This window comes from Tenrec ecaudatus, chromosome 11 (assembly GCF_050624435.1).
Source record: "Tenrec ecaudatus isolate mTenEca1 chromosome 11, mTenEca1.hap1, whole genome shotgun sequence".
NCBI lineage: Eukaryota > Metazoa > Chordata > Mammalia > Afrosoricida > Tenrecidae > Tenrec > Tenrec ecaudatus.
The window spans coordinates 74,406,423-74,430,817 of record NC_134540.1 but is presented as its reverse complement, the minus strand read 5'-3'; the positions used below and the strand labels follow the sequence as shown (position 1 = coordinate 74,430,817).

At 47.2% G+C, this 24,395-nt stretch overlaps 1 protein-coding gene across 6 annotated transcripts in view; it reads right to left on the bottom strand.

Moving 5' to 3' along the window:
* Positions 1-24,395, bottom strand: part of NPAS2 (neuronal PAS domain protein 2) — a 202,225-nt gene that overhangs the window by 64,874 nt on the left and 112,956 nt on the right. For 4 of the 6 annotated variants that reach the window (XM_075563256.1, XM_075563258.1, XM_075563262.1 and 1 more), the window contains exons 3-4: positions 16,686-16,834; positions 4,229-4,320 (exon numbers count right to left, since the gene is read on the bottom strand). In XM_075563256.1, coding sequence (XP_075419371.1) covers positions 4,229-4,320; positions 16,686-16,834 — 241 coding nt within the window. The remainder of the gene's footprint in view (positions 1-4,228; positions 4,321-16,685; positions 16,835-24,395) is intronic. The other 2 variants (XM_075563259.1, XM_075563261.1) reach the window with 1 other exon arrangement.

Here is a 24,395-nt window from a genome sequence, read left to right as displayed (position 1 = left end):
AAAGGTGTCAGCAATAGCTCACAGTCCTGTCTCCCCGACCCCGAGATCACGTGGAGTCCAACAATAAACATTTAACCGAAACAGAGCTGGTCTATCAGCTAACACAGATCTCTGCCTACATCCATGCCGGTTAAAGAAACTTCTTCTAAAGAACTTCCAAATTATTCCACAGAATTAAAAATAAATAAAACACAGAGGGGTAGGTATTGTGTAATTCAACTGGATCCATAAGCATTTCAGAATGTCTGGAACAGTCTTTTGCAAATATTTACTCAAAATACTTCTATTTACTTCTTTTCACTCAATTTACTTTTGCAGCCAATACTCAAAAGTCTTTACTAAGCACCTGCAATAAGCTAGGTACATAGGCTCTAGGTGCTCGCAGTACAAAAAGCCTAAGGCGTTAGCCATCTGATTCTCGTAACACATCCCCCAGCCACGTCTGAAAGTTGATTTCCAAAGTGCACACAACGTAAACCAGCAGAGCGTGGGCTCGAACTAGCAACAGGCTGCACACACAAGAGGAGATTGATGAACACACAGCTCATCTCAGCAGAACGTGAGCTCCAAGGGCGTAACCTGCTTCCAGGGTTATGACTCTCAGGGCAATGGTCAGGGTCACTGATATACACCATCTTGGAACTCTGAGACTTCTGCTTTGTGTGTATGTGTGTGCTGGGGGTGGAGAAAGCTCTGGAAGAATATTGTCTGCTATCTACCAGATCCTTAAGGTGTGACGTACAATCTGCACAGGCCACACATTCTTTCAGCCTAGAAGCCCATGTGCCTGTGGCTGCCCGCACTGCCTCGGGCATCAGAGGCTGCCCACTCTGTGTGAGGAGGACCCGGGCTTGGAAAGTGCCAGGGTAGAGAGGATTCTCTCTCCTGGGAAAACCACCCCTGGGCTCACTTATTTCATCCTGGCATAGGAGGGGGCTTCGGAAAGTTCATGGAATAATTTCTTTCTCTTTTAACTTCCATTTGTCCACAAGCTTTTTGAAGGAGCCCTCGAGGTGGAGTGGGGTACATCTGGGATTGCTAACTTTAAGTTCATCAGTTCGAACCTCCCAGCCACTCCACAGGAGAAAAAGGAGGCATTCTGTTCCTATAAAGATGGAGAACCTCGGGAGGCCACGGGGCAGTTGTACTCTGCCATGTACAGTCTTTTTGAGAAGGAATCGACTCCAGGGCAGTGCGTTTGGATGTTTGTTTTTTTTTGTACAGAAAGATTTAAGATGAAAAAATCTCTTTTAAAATGTCAGCAGCACAGAGGTGAGAACGCTTGGGTTAGATTTATGGGACACGATGAACCAAGGGCACAGCCTGGTCCCTCTTTTTTCTTTTTTCCTCCAGGGGTTTTCTAAATTCTTTTTCAAGTCAGATTTGCAAGCCTCCTAGAGGTGACTTTTTTTTTCTAGGGCGTCGGCGACGACAGCACTGTTGGTGACGTCAGCTGAACTTTTCTGGAAAAGGCAGATCGGAAGGCTGGGAAAGGAGGAGTGACAAAATGATCTTCTCTCATGCGGAGCCCGAGCCCCTCCTGGAGTCTTCAAGCCAGTGGGTGTTCAAACGCGGAAGGTATTTATAGATGGAAGATAACTTTTCATCAGCTCATTGGCATTTTCCATCAAATGCAGAAGAGGAGCCCTGAGCCACTGCTTTGAGAACACTCGCTACGGTTTAGAAGTCGCTCCTGAGCAGCACTGGAGATCGCATCGCTACAATGAGATTCCAAAGCGATGTGCTGTCTGCGGCAAGGAGCCTTCCCGGGGGCTTCAGATACGCCACCCAAACAGGGCAGCCTCGTCCCAAACTCTGGGCCAAGGGACAAGATTACTGTGGCTTTCCTGAATACAGGAAATTCAGAACTGCCGCACATTCCCTCGCCTCTGGACTGGAAGAACTTTCCCTCTTTGGGATCTCCATGCTGGAACGCATGCAGTCCTAATTCCTGCCAGCTGCTGGGGGGCTGTCGGTATCTTACCAGGTGGGCTGGTCCAAATCGAAGTCACTTTTGTTCTTTCAACCTGCAAGTGTATGTCGTCCTAGAGCCTGGCTTGGTGCCTCTGGGGAGGGGAGCTGGAGGGATTTGCACCTATCAGGTACCAGGTATTTCCCCGGGGGTCCCATAGGCTCTCTACTCATTCATAAGAGGACCAGCCGGGCTCGTCAAGGCAGAGCATCTGGATTCCTCATGTTCTATACACGCGCCTCTATACCCCCAACTCCCAAAAAAGTGTAAAGGCAGATGGCACCGTACACACATGATATGAAGCTCTAGAGTGGGCAATAAGGACATGGCCCAGGTGATGGGGAACCACACAGGAGCCATGCCAGGAGGGAGTGCTACTTACGCACGGCTGGTCTGTATCTACTGAAGCACAGTATTGGGATAGAAACCCAATATCCCAAACACCAGACTCGCTGTCATGGAGTCGAGGCTGACTCATAGGGACCCTACAGGACAGGGGAGGACTGCCCTGTGGGGTTCTGAGACTGTGACTCTTTACGGGGGCAGAAAGCCCCATCTCTCCCAGGCTAATGCACTCAGAGATAACTCAAAAGCATGAATCGGTGGATTTCCCATATCACTTCCAAAGCCTCTAGTCACGTGGAAGACCCAATGAGCTATGCAGGCTTAATTTCCTATCCAATTTATTCATCTGGTGTGAGTCCCTTCCTGTAGGTGTGGAGGACTTGATCCTGGGAGCTGGGAAAAGTTCATGATGCACACAGACCTACTCTTTCTATCCATACAAACCCCGATCTCTTTCTAGAAGCTTCAGTCTTTTGAATCTTTGTGCTGACTTCCAGCCCAAATATTTATCAATTTTTAACTTTTATAGGACTTAATTCCTTAATCACAGTTTTGTTAAATCCCCTTATTATTATTATTATATATGTACAATTATTCCCAAGTTCTATAAGTAAGTAGCACTTTAACATTTTTGATACCTTTAGACTGACTCACAGAGGGGAAAAAAGTATTTTTTCTAACCAACTATTCCAAAGGCTGGATGTGTAAGGTTATATATGCTCCCTGCCCCCCCAAAAATGAAAAGATAAAGTGAGTTATAGAAAGTAGCAAAATGATATATTAATTCAACATTGTATTTCACAAGCTGCTCTAAATTTAACACACTTAAAACACACTGCTTCTGGAGAAGGTTCTGTATTTTCTTTAAATATAGTTCACATGTAGATTTAAGTATCTTCCATTTTACGCGAGTGCTCAGTAATGTTTTGAGACTTCATAATATTTGGACATCTTCACTCTGGCATTTTCTTACACAACTTCTTTCTGTTTTCCGCTTAGTTATCCGATGTAAATGGAGGTTTCAAAGCTCCACACTCACTGCCATCGAGTCAGTACTCCCTCACAGTGACCCGATAGTACCCCTGTGAGTTTTCAAGACCATAACTGTTTACTGGAGTAGAAAACCCCACTTTCCTCCCGAGGAGCTGCTGGTGGTTTTGAACTGCCGACCTTGCAGCTTGCAGGCCATTACACCACCATAAGGCACTGACGACTAGATATAGAAAGAGAGAAGAACCTATGAAAGTGGGAACATGAATAAGAGGGGAACCTGTCAGGTAAGGCAAGCCCAAATAGTTCCCACTAACAGAGGACACAGGAGCCTGGTGGTGAAGTGGTTATGTGCTAGGCTGGGATCTGCAAGGTGAAACCACACAGCTCCACAGGAAAAAGAGGGGGCTCTCTACTCCCCCAAAGAATATCATTCTCAGAAACTCACAGGGCCAATTCTATCCTGTCCTACAGGGTCTCTTTGAGTCAGAATTGATTCAGTGGCAGTGAGCGGCATATATATATATATATATATATATATATATATATATATATATATATATATATATACACATCATTGCTTCCCAGATAAGTGCAGGGTGATGTAATCTTTCTTTCCTCCTTTCCCCTGCTCCAGGTACCTCCCACTACACCATTCCCTTCTTGGCACTCCAATGCGGCGTCCTTTGGTTGAGAGAACAAGGAGAGTGCACTGTTATCAGGCCATTGTGTACAGTTTGGGGGTTTCTGCTTCTATTCCCCAACTGGGGAGCCTGGCCATCAGCACTGGCATGCAGAGCCTCCCTCCATTGGGTATTTGTTTCAAGGCCTCTTTCCTGGGTCAAAAACTGTCGTTTACCCAGCACGGAGCCACTTTTTAATTGCCAGCGGAGCAAGTTGCCAATTAAAGTGCATGTTCACCTCCAACATCAGCTGGGTGAATTCTTCATTACTGAGGAAGGAAGGCTTCCAGTCCTGCTGGATGTCACAGATTTCCGTTTGCGCTGAGACTTCTGAAAAAAAAACCAACAAAAACCAAGCTTTAATTCTCAATGGTCTCTCAGAACTGGAATGAACAAGGGAAGCACATGCTGTGTCGATGTAATCTTATGTAACCTTCTGGGCTTCTCATGGAAGAAGCACCGGGAAGCAGTACAGTCAGCCATGTTCCTCAGGACTGGGAAGTGAGACTGGAAAGTGCTGAAAACACACCACTTGAGGCTCTCACACCCCTCTAATGAGGCTCCCCAGGGAGAACCAACCCCACCCTCTGCTCGGGTACCAGCCTTGCCACTTACATCCACTCACATCCTTGCCCTTGTGTTTCTACACGACAAAACCGCATCACCAGCCCACTGGGGTCAGGCCGCTGTCACTTACCAAGGCTGCAGAAACAAGGCTGGGGTGACGGCACACCTTTTCCAACCGCTGCCTTGTGGCCCAGGGGAAAGGAAGCACTTTACAAATCCCTGGGCCCAGGGATGGTGAACGATGGGTTAAAATTCCAGAAGCATCCCAGGCTTGTGGTAAGTGCCTCTTCCCCGAGCCCCAGCATCCCCAGGTATTGAAGTATAATGTGCTATACAAATCTATGTTAACTTCGTTGCTCTGGGGAGGCCCCGGGGAGTGAAAGTGATCTACATGCTCAGGTAGTCACTGCAAGGTTGGAAGTGGACTTCATCCAGAGGTCCCTCAACAGAAAGTCCTGGTGACCGACTTCTGAAAAACCAGCCATGGAAAAACTTACAGAGAGCAGCTCCACTCTGACAGGCCACACATGGGGGTCCCCAGGAGTAGGAGTCGACTGTTTGTTTGTTTCTAAGGCCAGAACTTCAATCTATTTACATCTCTATATAAAGATATATCGATCTATTTGGAGGGGGTGGATGGTGGCAGTCTGTGGCCTATGTGATTCACAAAGCTACTCTGTACTAAAGGCATGCTTCATGTTTGTAAATTTCGATAATTTTTGGCTCAAAAAGGACTTCTTACACACGCATGTTCTTTTGTATTCTTAAAAGGATGTTTTGTTCTCTTGAGTTATCTTTGACAAAATGATTACAGGTAGAGCTAGTGTGATCTTGAGCTGTTTGTTGTTCCTCCAGCCCACCTTCCACCCGAATGCAACATTCTACTCCACTTTAGACAGCAAGACGTCTCTGCAGATTGTATGCTTGATGTTCGTCAAAACCTAAATACCCAGGGTTTATGCCCCAGAGAATACAGCTAGCCAGTTCCACAGCTCCTCCGAGGACGCAAACAGGTCAGGCACATGATCTAGAAACTGCCACCGAGGAGACCTGATGGCGACCCTGTATTTCTGGTCGTCTCTCTTCGCATGGAGTCTGGAGAACGCACCCAGCCACTCTGCAGTTATGCATGAAGAGAGCTGGTGAGAAACCTCCACGCCTTCAATCACACACCATTCTCTGCAGTGCTCAGCTCCACGGGGAAGGTATCTTGCTTTGAGGTTTCAGGAGAACAAGTTGCGGCTGTTATTATACGAAATTGGATTTTTGTCTTTTATGCTTTTAAAGCAGCACAAAAGAGCCGCTAATAGCTTTCAGTAACACAGGGAGAGATCCAGGGGAGGGAACAGGCCTGCCATTCAGTTAATGCACAGCACTGGTGAGGAGCCTCGAAAGAGGGCCAGAGTGGGGGGGCTCCCACGATGCATGGGGGGAGGGGGGAGTGTCATGCCATCAGGGGGCACGCGTGGAGAAAGGCATCCTGGGAAACAGAGGCGGCCACAGTTCATTCTGGAAGGCCAGCCGAGGCGAGGGGAACAGGGTTGAGACTCCTAGGCGCCTCAGGTTGACCATTTGGAAAAGACAGTCCGCAGGTGAAATCGATCATTCCCACTCTCCTTCCCGACACCTTCACTCTTCTGCAGAATTCCTCTTGACCTCTGGGGTCAAATTACAGATTACCTGTTAGTTCAGGAAGAGGTGTTTTTTTCCTCTTTTTTTCCCTGCAGCTAGAAAATAACTTCACTTAGATGGAAGTTGATTCAACTCAACGGGAATGGGAAAATGGAAGACCGATTTCTTTTAGAGCGCGCTCTCTACGAGAATTCTGTAAGACCCGATGCTTTCTAAACCAGAAGCATAATAATACAGAAAGAAGCTGTTAAGTTCACTTCGTATATAAGTTATTTGACTCTACTCCTTGAAAACTAAGGCTCAATTCATAACCTGTGAGAAAATACACATCACTTAGAGGTCTCCAAGCGGGTAGGCAGACGGCAGACTGGGCGACAGTCAATGGAGTGCTCAAACCCGGCCTCCATCAGCACAGGCTGTGCACAGTGCCATCGGTTACGGGTGGCACGGCAGGCTGAGCACATGTGGTCAAGAGGTTTCCAAAACGTAAAGGAAACGGAACTATTTCACAGAGTCCCTTTTTCACAGAAATCCGACTGCAGTGTAAGCTGTTGCTGTTTTCCAGAGTGCTCCACCAACGACTCCTGGGGCGCCCGAACAAGGAGCAGTGCTTTTGGGGGTGGATGTCGGCGAGGAGAAGCCAGAAAATGAGGCCAACATGCTCTTGCTCGGCTGGGAGAATATGACCTTGTCCACATTTCTCCTCATTCTGCAGCCTCATGACCCCCAGCCCACTATCCACCAGGGCTTCAAACTGGCTCTGTATCCGTTCAGCCACGGCTGCTGAAGTGAAGCCGCAACTGGGCCGAATCTCTGAGATGCGGGTAGTACCAGCACACTCCTTGGAATGGAAAAGTATATGTGGTCCCCGCTGTGAGAAATGGATCTTCCTCCTAGAAAACAAGGGCGGCGGTGGGTGTACTGCAGAGCAACCAAGTCTCTGGACCAGGAGAGTCTGCAACAGCCCGGCTGCACTCAAAGATGGCGACTGCTCGGGGGCTTGGAGTGTCTGTCGCTCTCTACAGTCCTGGCAGTAATCTAGTGGTTCATTGCATCAAGATCCTCAAAGGGCTCACTGTGTCGCTTCTGGGTCTTCCGCTCCCAGGTGCTGAGGCCTTCATTTCCCCAGGCTGGTTATTGCTTAGACACACTCACATTTTACAAAGTTAGGGAGTTAGCCATCCCCAAACTGGTTCCACTCTGGCTTGAAGTCCTGAGATGCAGGCAGGAGACATGGATATGTGATGCTTGGGAGAAAATGACATCTACCCAGCTTGAGATTCACACAAGATTGGGATAACATGAGTTTAATCACTAGCATGTCATTCCACTCTATTTAGTAAGAAGACAGGGCTGTGCTGCGCAGTGATTAAAGGGCCCCGTTGCTAACTGCAAGGCCATGCAGGTCAGCCAGGCTCCGTAGAAGCCACATTTGGATGAGTAAGGATGTCCAGTCTGCCAGTCTCTACACCATGTGGGTGTTTGTCTCTCAGACACTGTTGACATAAAATTTCTCTACAGAAAAACATGGTCAGAGCTTTGTTTTGATTTGGATTGCTTCAAAGAGCCGAAGTATGACTCATTTCTTGGCCTTTTAGCTGTGATCAAGTGCAAAGAGAAGATGCATGCATTTCAGGGCCAAGATTTACCTCCAGAGCTAAGAAACTAAAGATTACCAAGCAATCTTATGGTGGTAAGGGTGAAAGAATGAGAATAACCACCTGTATCTAATCATCCTTTCTCCATTATCATGTGTGATCCCTCTAACATGAAGGCAGAAAGCATGTCTGTGTCACAGTCCTCAACCCTAGACACACATTGGCAGCTGCTGGGAAACTTTAAACATAATGATGCCTGGACCTTACCCAGTGGTGGGCTGGTGAAAGGCTCTCTACCCTCACCATAAAAAGCCCTGCTTTGGACCGTCTATCCATTCCTGTGGTGTAAATACTCCCATCGGGGTCAATTTTCAGCTACCAACTAGAAGCCAACAGGCTTGCCACGCTCCTGAAGATGTAACGCTCAGCACTTGCAAGCTCGGATGACCTGGTTCCTACATACCACTGGGGTCCCACCCCTGGAGATCCTGCTGCATGGATCTGTGGGATGTGGCTCGGTGACACGTGTTTTCTAAAAGCTCCCTCAGGCAATGCTAATGGACAGGCAAGGCTGAGGGCCATGAGTCTAAATGGACATACTAATGAAGAGCCACCATGCAGTTACGGCATCAATGACGATAACAGTCTTTATCAAGCACCTCTTGGGAAGAAACAACATGGATTATTGCTTCAGCACTTGGGATCTGGAGAGAGACTGTCTAGGTTTAGAGTGCACATCTTCCTGGCTGGCTGACCTGGTTGAATGGACTAAGCTCTCAGTGCCTTGGTCACCTTGGCTATGAAATGGCACTGACTTGAAGGACAGCTGTGATGAGCTACAACAGCTAACCCCCCTTGAACAATGCCGGGTGTGTGTTATTTTGTTGTAGCTGTCAGAGGCTGTCATCAACTCTTAGCGACCCCGACACAGCAGGTAATCACTGCCCAGCCCCATGCTACCCCAGGGCTGGTTGAGGACTGGACCACTGTGATGTAAGGGGTTTTCACTGGCTGGCTTTCGGAAGTAGATCTCGAAGCCTTTCTTCTTCGTTTGTCTTAGCCTGGAGTGGTAGTTCTCAGCCTTCCTCATGCCGCGACCCCTTAACACAGTTCCTCATGCGGTGGTGACCCCAACCATAAGATTATTTCGTTGCTACTTCATCACTGTCATTTTGCTACTGTCATGAATCTGGCGATCCCTGTGAAAGGGTCGTCCGACCCCCAAAGGGGTCGTGACCCACAGGTTGAGAACTGCTGGTCTGGAGGCTCCGCTGAAACCTGCTGAGCGGCATAGGAACACGCAAGCCTCCACTAACAGATGGGCAGGGCCTATGCCCTGAGGCGCACTGGCTGGGACTGGAACCCAGTGCCCCCAAGTGGAAGGTGAGAATTCTTCCACTGAACTACCTCATGCCTGAATAATGCTGATCTTGGCTCTTCTCTCTCTCTCCCTGTGACACCTGGATGATAAGTAAGGGAAAGGTGGTTGCTTGGTCTTGCTTTTGTTTTGCTTTAACCTACATTTCTGTTTCACCACAATATGTTGCCAAAAAGTCTGCCAAGAATTTCCTGCTTCCTTTTGATTATGGAATCACAGAGGCTGAGTGAGCAAGGGCAGTGATCCCAGGTACATTTTAGCGGGTTATGCAGAGAGGAAGCCTCCGTCTTACGAAAATAGCCAGCAGGAAGTAGGCCCTAGCAGGAGGAAGGCTGTATGTCTGCTGCCTGATCCTTTGCAGGCCCACATTTGACAGCTCTGCAGAGGACAGGCCCAGCATACATGCCACACTGATGAACTTGATCCCAGCTGTCCTATTTCACAGCTGTCCTGCTTCTCAGTGGCCCTGACCTAGTTTGAGCAATTTGCACAAAATACTATGGCAATCAAACTAACCTGCTATTTCACTTGGCTAACTTCGTACTTAGGAAGTAGAACCACAGTCATGAACTGTATATATAAAGTCTGTTTGGGCAATATCATTTGTATATGTTCATGTCCCATGAGGCTGTAAGAGGTTATCAGAGAACAGACCACTGTGAACACCATAGCTTTCCACATGCAACACAGGAATCCCATGTCTCTTGCATACAAAGCAGCCAGGTGTGTAATGGTACAGTACAGATAGACAACCTGTAGTACAGATGTCTTGATAGACTAGATGCTTATTTACTGGTTTGTGGGTGCCTGTCTGCTGCACTTCCTACTAAATGACTATATACTTGTGTATAAACTGAGTTTTCCAGCACATTTTTAATGCAGTTTTTGTGGTAAAACTAGGTGCCTCGGCTAGTATTCGGGTTGGCTTACACTCGAGTATATACGGTAGACTACCATATACTAATGGCTGCTTGAACTCATGGCAGCAACGTGCAGTCTTGGACATGGCATGTCTCTTGAGTGCTGTTGCATTACCTCTGTTAAAATTCTTTGGAAAACATTACCGTGAAGTATATATCGTGGCTCCCAGGGCTAGGGGCACCAGCAGCAGAGGCAAAGGAGATGCACCGATCTGGGAGTGAGACACCGTGATTTTAGGCATGTTGCGCACGATGAGCACAGTCAGCCGCAAAAACAGAGAGAAACTTCTCCTAGACCGCAGGCAAGTGATGAGGAGAAGAAAAGGTCAGAGACCTCTCCAATAGGGAGAACTCGCCGATGGCTCGGGAAGAAGGATCGCTGCAAAAGCACACCGACAATCACTGCGCAGGACACAGCGCTTCCGAAATGCTTACGGAAAAAGCAGGACCGGATAACGAGACAGGGTTTGCACATCAAGAATCACATCAGGTCACGTGGGCGCTCGGTGACGCACGCACTCACGCACGCAGGCACGCACTCACGCACGCACGCACGCACGCAGGCTGCGGCTCTGATTAGGTTACTGGGTCACTGCAATAACACGGCCGCACTTTCCCACAGCCCCACCGAGCTGTCCTTTCTTGACTTCTCACAAAAGCAATGAACGTGTTCTTTCCTCGACTCTGAGCAGCTCGGGTGAGAAGAAGGAAAGCGGGAGATGTTATTCCCCCGTCACACTGAAGTAGGCATCTCCACTTTCCGAAGGAATGATAAACGACTAGGCCGCAGAACGAAACATTGAGACGTCCTGGCCGTGCCCCCTGCCGTGAGATCAGCTTGTCGGGGAAAGCCTTCAGAACAGAAGCCATCACCGAAGGCACAGAGGAGCTATAATTAGTTCCTCAATAACGCTGACGTTTCTGACTTTATTGGGTTTGGTGCCATGGCAAAGGCCAAAAAGAACTCTGCCTTTCCTGATTGTTATTAGTTGCTAAACTCTTTGAAACATTCTGATTTTTTGGGTATCACCGGCAGGGGCGTGGCAGGGAGGGCGTGGCCAGTGTTCATTGGCCAGAGGCTGAAACACACAAACAATGGTGAGGCTGGCTCAGGACCAGGCGGCGCCCATGGGGTGAATCATGGGGTTGCAAGGAGTGGACACCAACTTGATGGCATGTGACAACCTCCACGGAGGCGACAGAGGCATCAGCAAACCCATACGTTCAAGGATAGCCAAGTGGCACCCGACAGAACACCACAGCAGCAGAAATGAAATAACCATCAGGAGGAACCTCACAGACAGTATGTGCACAATGCAGGATGGCAACTGAACACATGCCCGAGAGGCAAAAACCAATCTCTGGTCTCGGAAGTGAGAACGAGCGTTATCTTTGGGGCAGTGACAGGAAGGGGTAGTGTTTTCTGGGCTGTGTTCACTTTGTGATAGTACATCCAACCGGCACAACCACTGTCGATTTGTTTTCCGTGTGTGTGCCACGCTTCTGTAAAGAGATTGTCAAGGTCTCAAAGAAAAAAAGGATGTTGTGCTGGGACATCCGACATCAACGTGCAGCAGGAAGAGCTTGGGCCTCTACCTCAGACCTTGGTGGCACAGAGGAGGTGTGTTGGGCTGCCAACTATGAGATCAGCAGTTCAAAACCACCAGGCACTATGCAGGAAGACGATGAGGCTTTTTACTGGTTTGGAAATCCTCAGGGGTGGTTCTGCCCTGTCCAGTACGGTGGCTAGAAGTTAGAATCGACTCAATGGTAGTGACACCTCACATCATATTCAACATTAACTAAAACAACTGGATCAAATATCTAAATGTAGAAGTTAAAACTATAAAACCCTGAGGAGAAAATGCAGATGCCAATCTTTGTAACTTGACTTTAGGCCACGATTTCTTAGACAGGACCCCAGAGCACAAGCAGCTGTCATTTGTCATCTAGTGCTGCAAGAACAGAAACGTGCCAAGTATGTAGTTTAACAAACGGAAACTTATCTTTTCAGTCTGAAGGCCAGCAGTCTGAATTCAGAGCCAGATCTAGGAAGCTTGGTCTGTCTCTGCTGGGCCTGAAGGGAGGTCTGTGTCTCTTCAGCTTTGGCTTCTTAGTTCCTGACAGATCTCCATCTCTCTCTGTCTCTCTTTGCTTGTTTTTTGTTTTGCAGGCTTGTTTTAATCACCCCCACCTCCACCCCCGGAAAAGATCCTCCTAATCCTACCTCATTGACACAACTCAATCCCCAAAACTGACCTTGGCACCCCCAAGAATGTATGCTCTTGCCACGTGCCAACATCTTCATCCCATCCCATCCCCCGAGTCTAACGTCAACCCCGAGTTCACATTTTTCCTCCTCTGAATCATCTCCATCAAATATGGGTGAACTTTTAGTACTGGTCCTTCCATCCTGAGGAGGAATTGCTCTTCATCTGTGAACATGTGAAATCTAGAAAGGACGTTATCTGTTTCCACAGTACCATGGTGGAACAGGCACAAGGTGGACATTTCCATTAGAAATGGGAGAAATTGGAAGGAAAGAAGGAGTAACAGGTACAGAGCAAGTCTAACATCTGTCACAAATCACATTAGCTTTCAGGGCTTGAAAGTAATCTTGTCTTCTCTTGGACAATCTAGGCAGTAGCCCTGCTCACCCGACCGACCAGGGGTTCGCCATGCTGTCTGGATCCTGAGTGGAGGCTTCTTGGCCCCGGGGCTTTAGCTCCACCTTCTAGACCCATGGGGAAGGCAATGCTGCTTCTTTGGATCTGGGTGGCTCCATTTGCCTAGTCCATCGGCATGCTGACCCTGTTCCCTCAGCCCCAGCAGGCCCCGTTCTTCTGCCCATTGGCATGGCAGCCCATCCCTTCATTTGGGGGTAGGAGTCCCATCCTTCAGCATACTTTCACAACAGCTCCACACTCTGGGACTGAGTTGGTAAAGGGCTGACTCTTTGAAATCTAGAAGGCTGTGGCCCTGCCACTTGCAGTTCTGATGGTCAGTGCCTCACCCTTCCAAAGTGAGAGCTCTGCTTCCTGCACTCCTCCCAACAGTTCTGGTGACTGAGTTTGTTCAGGGATTGTCCTTCTCTCTTCTGTTCTCACTTTGCACAGTTCATTTGGAAAGCCATCTCTTTTCTCTTGCACTTTTCTATAACTGGCAGGGAGGAGCCATCAGGCCGTTTAAGATCCTGCTCAGAAAGCTCATCAGCCAGATGAGCCAAGTTCAATGATCACAAGCTTTACCTTCCACCATACATTGGAGCACAATTCGGACAAATTCTTTGCCACTGCATAAAAAGGATCCGCCTTCTTCCATTATCTAATCACATGACCACCACTTTATTTTAAAGCCTCACCAGAAGCACATTTAATGTCCACTTTCCAGCAATATTCTACTGCTGGTGACATATGGACAAGGGACCTTCAAAAAGTTTGTAGGAAAATGTCATCTTATAATCCAAGTTTCTATGAATTTTAGAAAGCCTCCTTATCTTTTCAAAGGTAGTAGAGATTTTTCTATAGCTCTCCTCACTTCTTTTTAACGTTCTCACCAGAATTGCCATTGGCACCTATAAGTCTACCAACAGTCTCTTCAAGGCAATCTAAGCATTTACTATTGTTGTTATTAGGTGCCGCCCAGTGGTTCTGGGAAAACACTGTCTGTCTTGTGCCATTCTCCCAATTGTTAGACTTGAGCCCACTGTGGCAGCGCGGCTGTCGGTCCATTTTGTCGACCTTCTTCCTCTCTTGCACTGCCCCTCTAGTTTACTAAGCCTGATGTTCTTTTCCAATAACCTAATAACCTGTCCAAAGAACGTGAGATGAAGTCTGCTCATCTAGAAGTAAATTTTGACTGTACTTCTTCCAAGACAGACCTGTTTGTTCATTGGGCAGTCCATGGTACTTTCAATATTCTTTCAGAACACCATAATTCAAAAGTTGAAATTTGAATTGATTCTTCTTAAATCTGCCGTATCCAATGTCCAACTTTCACATGCATATGAGGCAATTGAAAAATACCACAGCTTGGACCAGGCACACCTTACTCCTCAAAGTAACATCTTTGCTTTTTAACACTTTAAAGAGGTCTCGTGCAGCAGATTTACCCCATTACTCTCTTGACTGCTGTTTCCACGAGCAGTGATTGGGGACCCAAGCAAGACAAAGTCTTTGACAACTTCAACCTTTTCTCCATTGATGTTGCCTGCTGCTCTTTGTGAGGACTGTGGTTTTCTTGTCATTGAGTTATAATCCACAGTGAAGGCTGCGATCCTTGATCTCCATCAGCAGGGCTTCCAGTGCTCCTCACTTGCAGCAAGTAGGGGTAAGGGATTTATGACTAGGCACCTTGAAACTCTTCCTGTCTCCAGCGACTACCCACCCAATTCTAAAACCATGGCCTTGTTTGAGGTACCAGTTGGAGCAGCACTCGTTTCCAGTGCCAATCCTGTCTTCGTTTTCTGGTGCTGCTCAAACAGAAATACCATAGTGGATGTCTTTCATGGCAAATGGGAATTGACTTTCTCAGCTAGAAGTCTGAGTATCAGCTCAAGGAGACAGCTTTCTTTCTGCTGGTTCAGGGGGAATGAACTTGACTCTTCACATTCTGCTTCTGGGTTCCTTAGAGATCTCTAGGTGTCTTGGTATCAATTTCACCCCATCTCTCAGCCCACTTGCTTCATTCTCCTTCTATGTCTTAAGAGAGAATGACTCAAGATCGACTGTACATTATTTCTGTCTCATTAACAAACCAAAGACAACCTGTGCCCAGTGGGATTATAACCGCAGGCTTAGAGTTTAGGATTTATAGTGCACCTTTTTGAGGGGACATAATTGATACCACAGTATAACCAAAGGTTATTTAAAAAAGGGTAGACTGGACTTTATCCAAGTGGAAAACTTCTGCATCCTATGAAACAAATCATTTAGACACTGAAAGGCTAACTCACAGAATAGGAGAAAATGTATGCAAATTACATATCAGTAAGGATCTGTTCTAGATGGAATATAAAGAATCTTATAATTCAACAAACAGACAAATAGCCCAGATTTAAAGTGGCCAAAGCATCTATATAGACACCTCTTCAAAGAAAATACCCAAATGGCCAATAAGTACGGAGGATGCTCCACGGTCATCATTCACCAGAGGAATACAAATGAGTAAGCATAGTGAATTATCACTTCACACCCGCTAAGGAGGCTACAATTAAAAGGCAGGAAGAGGATGGGAAGGGGGTGGAGAGGGGGAGGCAATATATTTGGCAAGAATGTTTTGTTGGTGGGAATATGAAATAGCACCGCTGCAGTGGAAAAATCTGGCAGTTCCTCAAAAAGTTGAACACGGAGTTACCATATGACCTAGCAATTCTATTCCTCAGTCTGTGCAGGCAGCCCCGGGGTTACGAATGAGATCCGTTCCTAAGTATGTCTTTCAATCCAATTGGCAAATATTTAGATTTAAGTGAAGTTTTCCCCAGTGATTTGAAAGCTGTGCTTGCAGTCAGTGAAGGTGGTGGTGATGCATTTACTCCAAGTCTGAGTGGAGTCAATTGTTTAGAAGGGAGAGGAAATTTACATCACATTAAAAAGGCCAGAACAAATCGTCAATAGCTGGAAGCTCATACTCCAGGGACTTACAAGTACACATGGTCCTCAGAAACCATATGTTCAAACAAAAATGCATACACATGTATTCACATTCGTATTATTCACAATAGCTCAATGCAGAAGCAGCACAACTGACCATCAAGTGTGGTCTATCAATGGAATATTAGTCTGCCATAAAAACGAGAAAGGATGGATGGCTGTTACCAGGTGGATGCTGAGGAAAAAGGAAAACACAAAAGGCCTGACATTATACGATCCATTTGTATGAAATGGTCAAACAGGCAAATGCATACAGACAGAAAGAGATCAGTGATTGCCAGGAGCTTGAGGGAAAAGGGGAAACAGGAGCAGCTGTTGATGGGCCTGGGTTTCCTTCTCAGGGGTGATGAACTGAAACAGGGGTGGGGGGAGTTGTGAACCCTGGGACTATAACTGGAAACCACTGAATAGTACCTTTCAAAATAGGGAATTGAAGGGCATGTGAATTATATCTCAATGAGAAGAAAGAAAGAAGTTGGCATTCGGCAGATAACTCATTTGCAATTACTATTATTTTTCATGGTGTAGGATAGACGCCCAATGATTTTAGGGGCAGGGAAGCAAAGAAGGATGGAGAAACCAGGGCAGGTGGCCCCTGTGGAAAATAAGACTTGGCATTACAACTGTTCGGGGCCGAGCGACAAACTAAAGCAAGCTTCCTCTAGACATGTTAAGTGAAGAAGTTCCCAACATTAAGACCACCCTGCCGGGGCTGGGTGCTCACCTCCAGCTTGTAAAGCAAATTGAGAGGTGAATGTCCTTCCTGAAACCAGCTGCAGGTGAGGGGGTTGGGGGGGCGGGGAGAGAGAGAGCATGCTCTGCAACAGGAAGCCTGTGGCTGGCGTGACTGGCCGTGTTGGGGAGAGAAGGCATTCAGACACTGGTAGGTGAAATCATCCCAGAAGGGAAGGGCAGGGCTGGAGGACAACCAGAGAAGCATATCCTTTACCGTTGTGTTTCTGCAAAAATCCAATGACCTTTTCCAGCACGGTGGTTTTGTCCATTTTCCGCATGTTGCCAGGGAGCATGGAGCTAAGCTCTTTGATGAGAACATTGAACTGGTCCCGGCGCTTCTTCTCAGACTTGTTTCGAGAAGCTCTGTAAACACAAATCCCACAGGTTACCCAACAGCCCACGGGCTACGGCCTCGTCATGAAACCGAGCTCCTTTTTTGGAATCAGTGTTCGGTGTGTCCTGGGCCAACGCGCTTTCAGGGACGGGGGCCACTAGCCTCTCTCAGAGCTGAGTGATGGGGACAGACATGCGTGTTGCTAGACTCTCTAGGCCACCAAGAGAGACAGCATTCATAATACGTCAGTTCTGACTCCGATGCAAACGTGTACACAGAACAGCGCCATCGCCCACGCTGCTTACACTGACGTCATGGATTATTTTTTTGTTGTAATGACAGCAAATGACTTGCTGTTTATAAAGATCGCGGCCGTCCAAGGGGCTTCATTTTGAGACACCCATCTTTGGCTAATGGTGGAACCAAACCATGTCCTCCCCAACCCAGTGCACCCCAGCTTGGTGCTAAGTAAAAAAGGGGAGTAGGTGCTCCGAGTGTCCAGCAAAGAGCTGGTGTCACTAAGACCCTGTGTCCTGGCCACTGCTCACCATCCGCCGTGGGACAGAGCACATGCCGGTCCCCACAAAGGGTCAGTCTCCGGCGGGTGCTGTGTGCAGCCAAATCCTTTTTCACAAAGGCAGCACAGATTGAGCACGTATGGAAACGGAACAAGACATGCACGGCGCAGGAAGCATGCCGCTTCCGCTGGGGAGCTGCTGCTCCACGGACCCTGGCTCTTTGTGAACTCACCACAGGCCCTGAGGCTGCCGGGAGCAGGGCTGGGAGAGCTGGCCCCCTCTCCCAGGCTGAGAGGACACAGGTCATGGCTGTGCAGCCCAGCACACCTGTCGACTGATCCAGGCACCCCTGGGTGCCGGGGTCAAGGTTTCTGGAAAAGCTAACCAGCCGTTAAGGGCTACCAGCCAATGTGGGTTCAAGACTCGGGGTAGTGGTGGCTTCTGACCACTCTTGAGTTTCCATGCTAGGAATTCGCCTACCCTGGGAGAGGTAGCTGGACCTATCTGTACCTATAGGCATCAGTATCATTAAAGAATTTACTTCCCAAGCAGCCCTTGGGAACACATGGGCTTCTAGATCTTTCTGCACAGGTGCCATGTTGGACAGTCATAATAATTCTGTTTGTTTTGCCTCATTACACCCCCAAAGCCAAGCTTGTTACCGTACACTCAATTCCCAACTCTCAGTGACCCTGTGGGAGAGGAGAGAGCCAAGCACAGGGGTTCCAACGTTACAGACCAGAGATTCCCAAACTTACTCAGCCCATGGCTCCCTTTTCAGGAAGAAAACAAATTGCTCAGCACCCCCTGGCAATGAAAAAAAACCCAACTTCTGTAGTACCGTCCATAAGCCAGGATAAAGTACAGGCAGCTGCTGTTGCAGGCCCCGAATCCTTCCAGTGGGCCCCTGGGGGCAGATTCGCCCACTCTCTACAACCCTGAGGTAGACTTTACTAAGCCAAGTGTAGATGAAGAAGCTGCCCCACATCTTTCTCCCAGGGAGAGACTGGTGGGTTTGAACCACCAACCGTTCCCTTGGCAGCCGAGCACTTTGCCATGGTGCTACTGGGGCACCTCAGTACTCACACCTGTACTTCATTTCAAAACACAAAGCAACAACTTCCTTTATACTGACGAGATAGCTTCTATTACACGGCTTCCTGCTAACATCTGGGGGCAATTCTTCACATCTCCTCTAAAATGCAAGGCCACCCCCCCACTACCCGCCTCCACCATACCTTTCCCTCGTTCTTGGCTTCTGATAGGACTTGGAATCCTATGGGAATTCTACAAAGGCCTCTCTGTTCTAGCCGAGTAACTCGGCTCACTTGCCCTCTCCCACTCGGGCTGACTGCTGCAGGTACAGGAATGAGATGCTGAAGTGCCTTTCTGTTGGTCCAGGGTAAACCAGCATAGTCTTCCAACACACGGAAGAGAAGAAAGGGGCCTTTTAACTTTCCGAGAGACTGCCGATGCATTATAAATACAATTTTGGCCTAGTTTTAAAGAGTGACATGCAACCTCCTCAGCCCAAAAAAGCTCTGTTCCTGTCCTAGTTTGCCCATTATGAATTATTTGTGAGCTGATAACACCCGGCTCATTATTGCTCTGTTCTCTTCTTCAATGGGCGTAATGACTACAAACATCGCCTGGCAGAAAGTACGGTGGGACTTGTATCATTAGCGACAGAAACAAGCTCGTTTCTGTTTGGGCTCCGCCAGGGACACAGTCTGATGGCCAGTGGCGACTCGTCAACTGAGTTGCATTTGAAGCTCGGAGGCTTCGCACAGAACACAAGCCTGGGGTCACCCTGCTCCGGGATGACACCTCCCACAGCCCGTGGACACCTATCTGAAAGGTACTTAAACAATCAGATGCTGGGCTTTGGTTCCTTTATCTGAATACACATCTATTAATGGAATTAAAACCAGTTGTCATCCATTTGATTCAGACTCATGGTGGCCCCATAAGTTTCAGGGGAACTCTTTGCTCCATGGGGTTTTTAATGGGGGGTGGGGGGCTTTGGAAGTACACCGCTTGGCCTTCTTTACAAGGTGCTTAGGAATCTGAGTGAAACTGACTCACCAACGTTTGGGGTAACAGCCAAGCCCTTAATTATTTGTGCTACTCAGGAGCTCTGATAAAGGTATTACTTATGTTCAATAACATTAATCCATTAAGTGTCTTTTTTGGGGGTGGTGGTTGGGGGGTGGTATTGGCGTAACCACTTCTAAAGTCAATCTATACAAAAGCTCCCTTACCCTAAAAAGGGTCTCTGCTGCTGATCGAACTCCCAAACCACCCCCACCGCCACAGCCCCCCATGGCCACAGCCACCACTGCACTCTAAGCTCCTGTCATAGTTTGACCTTCTTTAGAAGTTCATCCAAATGTCATCAGATGGCAGATAGTCTTTGACCAACGCTTAGCATAAAATTCTTGAGCGTCATCATATTGTTGTATCTATTATGATCACATCAGACCATTTTACTGCCGAGTAAGTGTTCTACTGTTTACTGTACAATAATTTGTTTATGCTTTTCCCAGTTAAGGGACACTGGGGCTGCTTCCAGTCCAGAGTTATTAAAAATGATCCTGTCCTCAGATTTTCTGCATGTCTTTTTAGACACACGCCGGTAGTTCTCGTGGATGAACAGGTGCACCAGAGGAACTGTGAGGGGAGACACTGGGTATTGTTCCACAAGGGGCAGGGCCATTCCCACATTCTCCCAGCACGCGGGCTTCCACGGGCGTCACATCCTTGCCAGTTTGTAGCAGTGCCAGCCTTCTACCCTTCCTCCATTGTTGTCCATGTGCAGGGTTATCTCATTATAATTTTAATTTGTACTTTTCTGATAATTAACTTAATGAGCACCAATGACCATTCCTATGTCTTCACTTGTAAAGTGTCTGTTTACACCTTCTGCCCATTTCCCACTAGGTCCTCTGTGTTCTTATTGAGTCAGAGAGAGAATTTACATTAAATGTGTGCACTTCAGTATATACCGTCTGGACAAAGCCTCAGTCTTTGATTTTAAATGCTCAGCTCCGAGAGTTTATCATTGGATACCTTGAGAAGTGGGGGGGGTGTCTCAATATTATGTGTGTTCTTCCTGTGTACCAGGTACTATTGTGTTTCCCTGACATGTTGTAATTCCTTTAATGCTCACAACCATCCTATGACATAGGTGCTACTATCTTTTCTGTCTGACAGGAGAAGTGGAGGCATGTTGAGTGGTTTTATATCACATGGGTTCAACGTAGCCGGTTTATCCATTCAATGGCAGAACTTTGGGGGTTTCCAGGTGTTGGTAATGATAAACATCGTGTCCACATGCATTCCTGCACAGATTGTTGGTTTTTTGGGGGTTTTTTTTGCATGGCATGTTGTCAGTTTTGTGAAGTAGCTGTCTAGGAGTGACTGTCCGGATCATAGGGGAAATGCAATGGCTGACTTGATCAGACATTTCCAAATGGTTGCTTAGATTCTAGTTCACCAGAGCTTAATTTGCATTTCTCAAATGGTTAATGAAGTTCAACAGTTTTTCAAGCACTTATTTGCCATCTGTATATCCTCTTTGATGAAGCATCTGCTCACGTCTTTTGTCCGTTTTTAAATTGAGTTGTCTGTTCCCGTGCCGTTGAGTTTTGAGGATTCTTTATATATTGGGAATACAAGCCTTTTGTGGAATATGTGATTTGTCAAAAATGTCTCCCAGACCGTAGCTTATCTTTTCATCCTCTTAATAGTTCACAGAGGGGGGAAAAAGAAATTTTAATATGGAGTTACAGTTATCAATTTTTTCTTTGATAGATTGTGCTTTTGGTATCAGGTCTAAACCTCCACCTAAGCACAGCTCCTGAAGAGTCTCCCCTCTGTTTTCTTCTAAGGATTCCAGAACTTTATTTTTACACTGGGATTTATGATCCACTTTGAGTTAATATACAAATAATACACATGGATTCACTTTCTGCATATGATTGCTCAATTAGGCCCACTAGATTTGTTGAAAACACTATATTCTTCTATTGAGATACTTTTGCATCTTTATAAAGCAGGCATATTTAACTCTGTTTCCAAGTTCTCTGTTCTTTTACACTGATCTATGGATCTACACTGCCACCACATTGTCCTTTTCTTTCATGTGAAACCAGAATTCCTTCCAGAGAACAAATCGATACAGAACATCATGCGGGCGTTGGTCAGGGAAGAGGGGGTGCACTACCTTGATTGCTGTAGCTCTATAGTAACTCATCATCAGAATATGGGACTCCTCAAGCTGGCTTTTACTAAGAGTTTGGGTGTTACATCTTTAAACTATTTGAAGTGTGTGTCAGATAGACAGCATATAGTTGGGTCATTAAAAAAAATCAATTTAAACATCATGTCCTATCATTGGTACGTTGAGATGCTGTACATTTAATGTCATTATTGAGCTGTTTGGAGTTGGGAATTAGGAGACCCTGTTCTCACTCTTCAAGCCAGCCGTAGCGGGCGGTTCCAGATCTCCTCTCTGGCAGCACTAATGGCCGCTTTGGGTTTGGGTCTGTAAGGAGTCCAGTCAGCAGATGACAGAGGCGGAGAGAGGGGCACTCACTGCTCGTCCCACAGCAATGAGACTCTGGTCTTCTTTCCCCGCGTGACCCTCTTACTCTCTGCAGTGTCCTGGCATCGGAGCTCCAGGTCCTGCCTAGGTCTCCTCACTGCGTTCCGTGACGTAGGCAGGGAGGAGTGGACTCTTCCACCCTGCTCAGAATCACAATCCCCGTGTTTCTTTTTGTACTTTTTTTTTCTCCCTCCAAGCAAGTTTGTGAAAGACACATAGGAATTCAAAGAGGGAGAGTACCTATTCTGCAACCCTGTGGCAGGGCCTGTAAATAGATATTTTTCAAGAAAACAAAACACTAAATGGGGGTGGGCAGACAACAGTTACAAGGGACTCTTGAGGACACATTCCGGGTCCCTCTTTGGAAACGCGGAGGCTCACAGATTATCGGGGTGGACCCTTCTCTTGGCACTCGGGTATCACTCTGGGATGATCCAGCAAGCAAAAAGCTTCCAAACGAATAAAAAAAGCACAACGAAACCACCCTTGCGTATCAACCCTTCATTCTGTTAACGCGGCGAAAGCATACTCTCCAGTACTTCCCTGACACAGGGCCCACTCGGGCACCCACACTGGCCTCACGAGGCTGTGCCGTGGTGAGGCTGGGACACAGGCTTGCAGGACTCGGGGCTCTGGAATTCTAGAGGGCTACACTTGTAGCTCAGGACCTAAGTGAACCTCAGCACAGCACCCCTCACTTTGACAAGGTGTCTCTGCTGACATTGTTACTAGGTGCTGTTGAGTCGGCTCCCAGCGGCCCTCTGGACAACATAACAACACCCTGCCCGGCCCTGCACCATCTTCACAGTCATTCTGATGTGGGAGCCCATTGTTGCAGCCCTTGGGTTCAATCCATCTGTTTGGGCCACCCTTTCACTTTCCCAAGCATGAGGTCCTTCCTTCTCCGGGGACTGGTCTCTTCTGATTACACAAGCCAAGCAGGTGAGATGAAACCTTGCCATCACGACAGTTTCTACGGAGCCTTCTGTCCGACTGCCTTCCACGATGGATTGGTTGTCTTTCTTTTTTTTTTCCTTTTTAAAAATTATCTATTTATTTATTTATTTATTTATTTTTTACATTTTATTAGGGACTCATACAACTCTTATCACCATCCATACATATACATACAACAATTGTATAAAGCACATCCATACATTCCCTGCCCCAATCATTCTCAAGGCATTTGCTCTCCACTTAAGCCCCTTGCATCAGGTCTTCCTTTTTTTTTTCCCCCTCCCTTCCCTTTCCCCCCTCCCTCATGTGCCCTTGGTAATTTATACCTCGTTATTTTGTCATATCTTGCCCTATCCGGAGTCTCCCTTCCCCCCTTCTCTGCTGTCCCTCTCCCAGGGAAGAGGTCACATGTGGATCCTTGTAATCAGTTCCCCCTTTCCAACCCACTCACCCTCCACTCTCCCAGCATCGTCCCTCACACCCTTGGTCCTGAAGGTATCATCCACCCTGGATTCCCTGTACCTCCAGCCCTCATATGTACCAGTGTACAGCCTCTGTCCTATCCAGCCCTGCAAGGTAGAATTCGGATCATGGTAGTTGGGGGGAGGAAGCATCCAGGATCTGGGGGAAAGCTGTGTTCTTCATCGGTACTACCTCGCTTTCTTTATGTTCTTTGAAAAGAATTGTACTGAGATACAATTCACATAGCATACATGCTGCCCATTTAAAATATACAATTCAGTGTTTGTAGACTAGCCACAGACATATGCCACCATCGCTGCAGTCGATTTAAAACTTTTCATCATCTCCAGAAGAAATCCCAGTCTCTCACCATCTAACATGGGCGGACAGACACAACTTCTCCAACTTCCCTGCAAGCAGCCTCCCCTCCACACCAGTGCTTCATGCAGGCTGAAGTACTATGTGACTACTTCTCCAACCCTCTGACTCCGCTTTCAGACCTGTACTTTTCCGGATCCTTCTATACTTATAGGAGATCTAATTCTGACATTAAACTCTTTATTCCAGAAATACTTAAATGGCTCTGTTTTCATGAGCAAAGCCAGACGGATGCACTATTGCACGTCTATGCCCCCTCCTGCTGCCAACAGAAGCGTCATTGCCTCAGAAGGATTCCATGACTCGCAGGCAAGATTTAGTTCCCCTCGTATATGTTTTTCTTTCTTTAAAAAAATTTTTTTATTGGGGGCTCTTACAGCTCTTATCACAATCCGTATATACATCAATTGTGTCAAGCACATTTGTACATATGTTGCCATCATCCTTTTCAAAACATTTTCTTTCTACTTGAGCCCTTGGTATAGCTCCTCATTTCTCCCTCCCTCTCCCACCCTCCCTGGTTGTCTTTCTTTTGGCAGTCCATGGTACTGGCCAGCCTCCTCCCCAGCCCCGTGATTCTTCTTTGGTCGTCCAACGTTCACATGCATGTGAGGTGAGTGAAAATACTATGGCTTGGGTGATGTGTGCCAGAGCCCTCAAAGTGAAGTG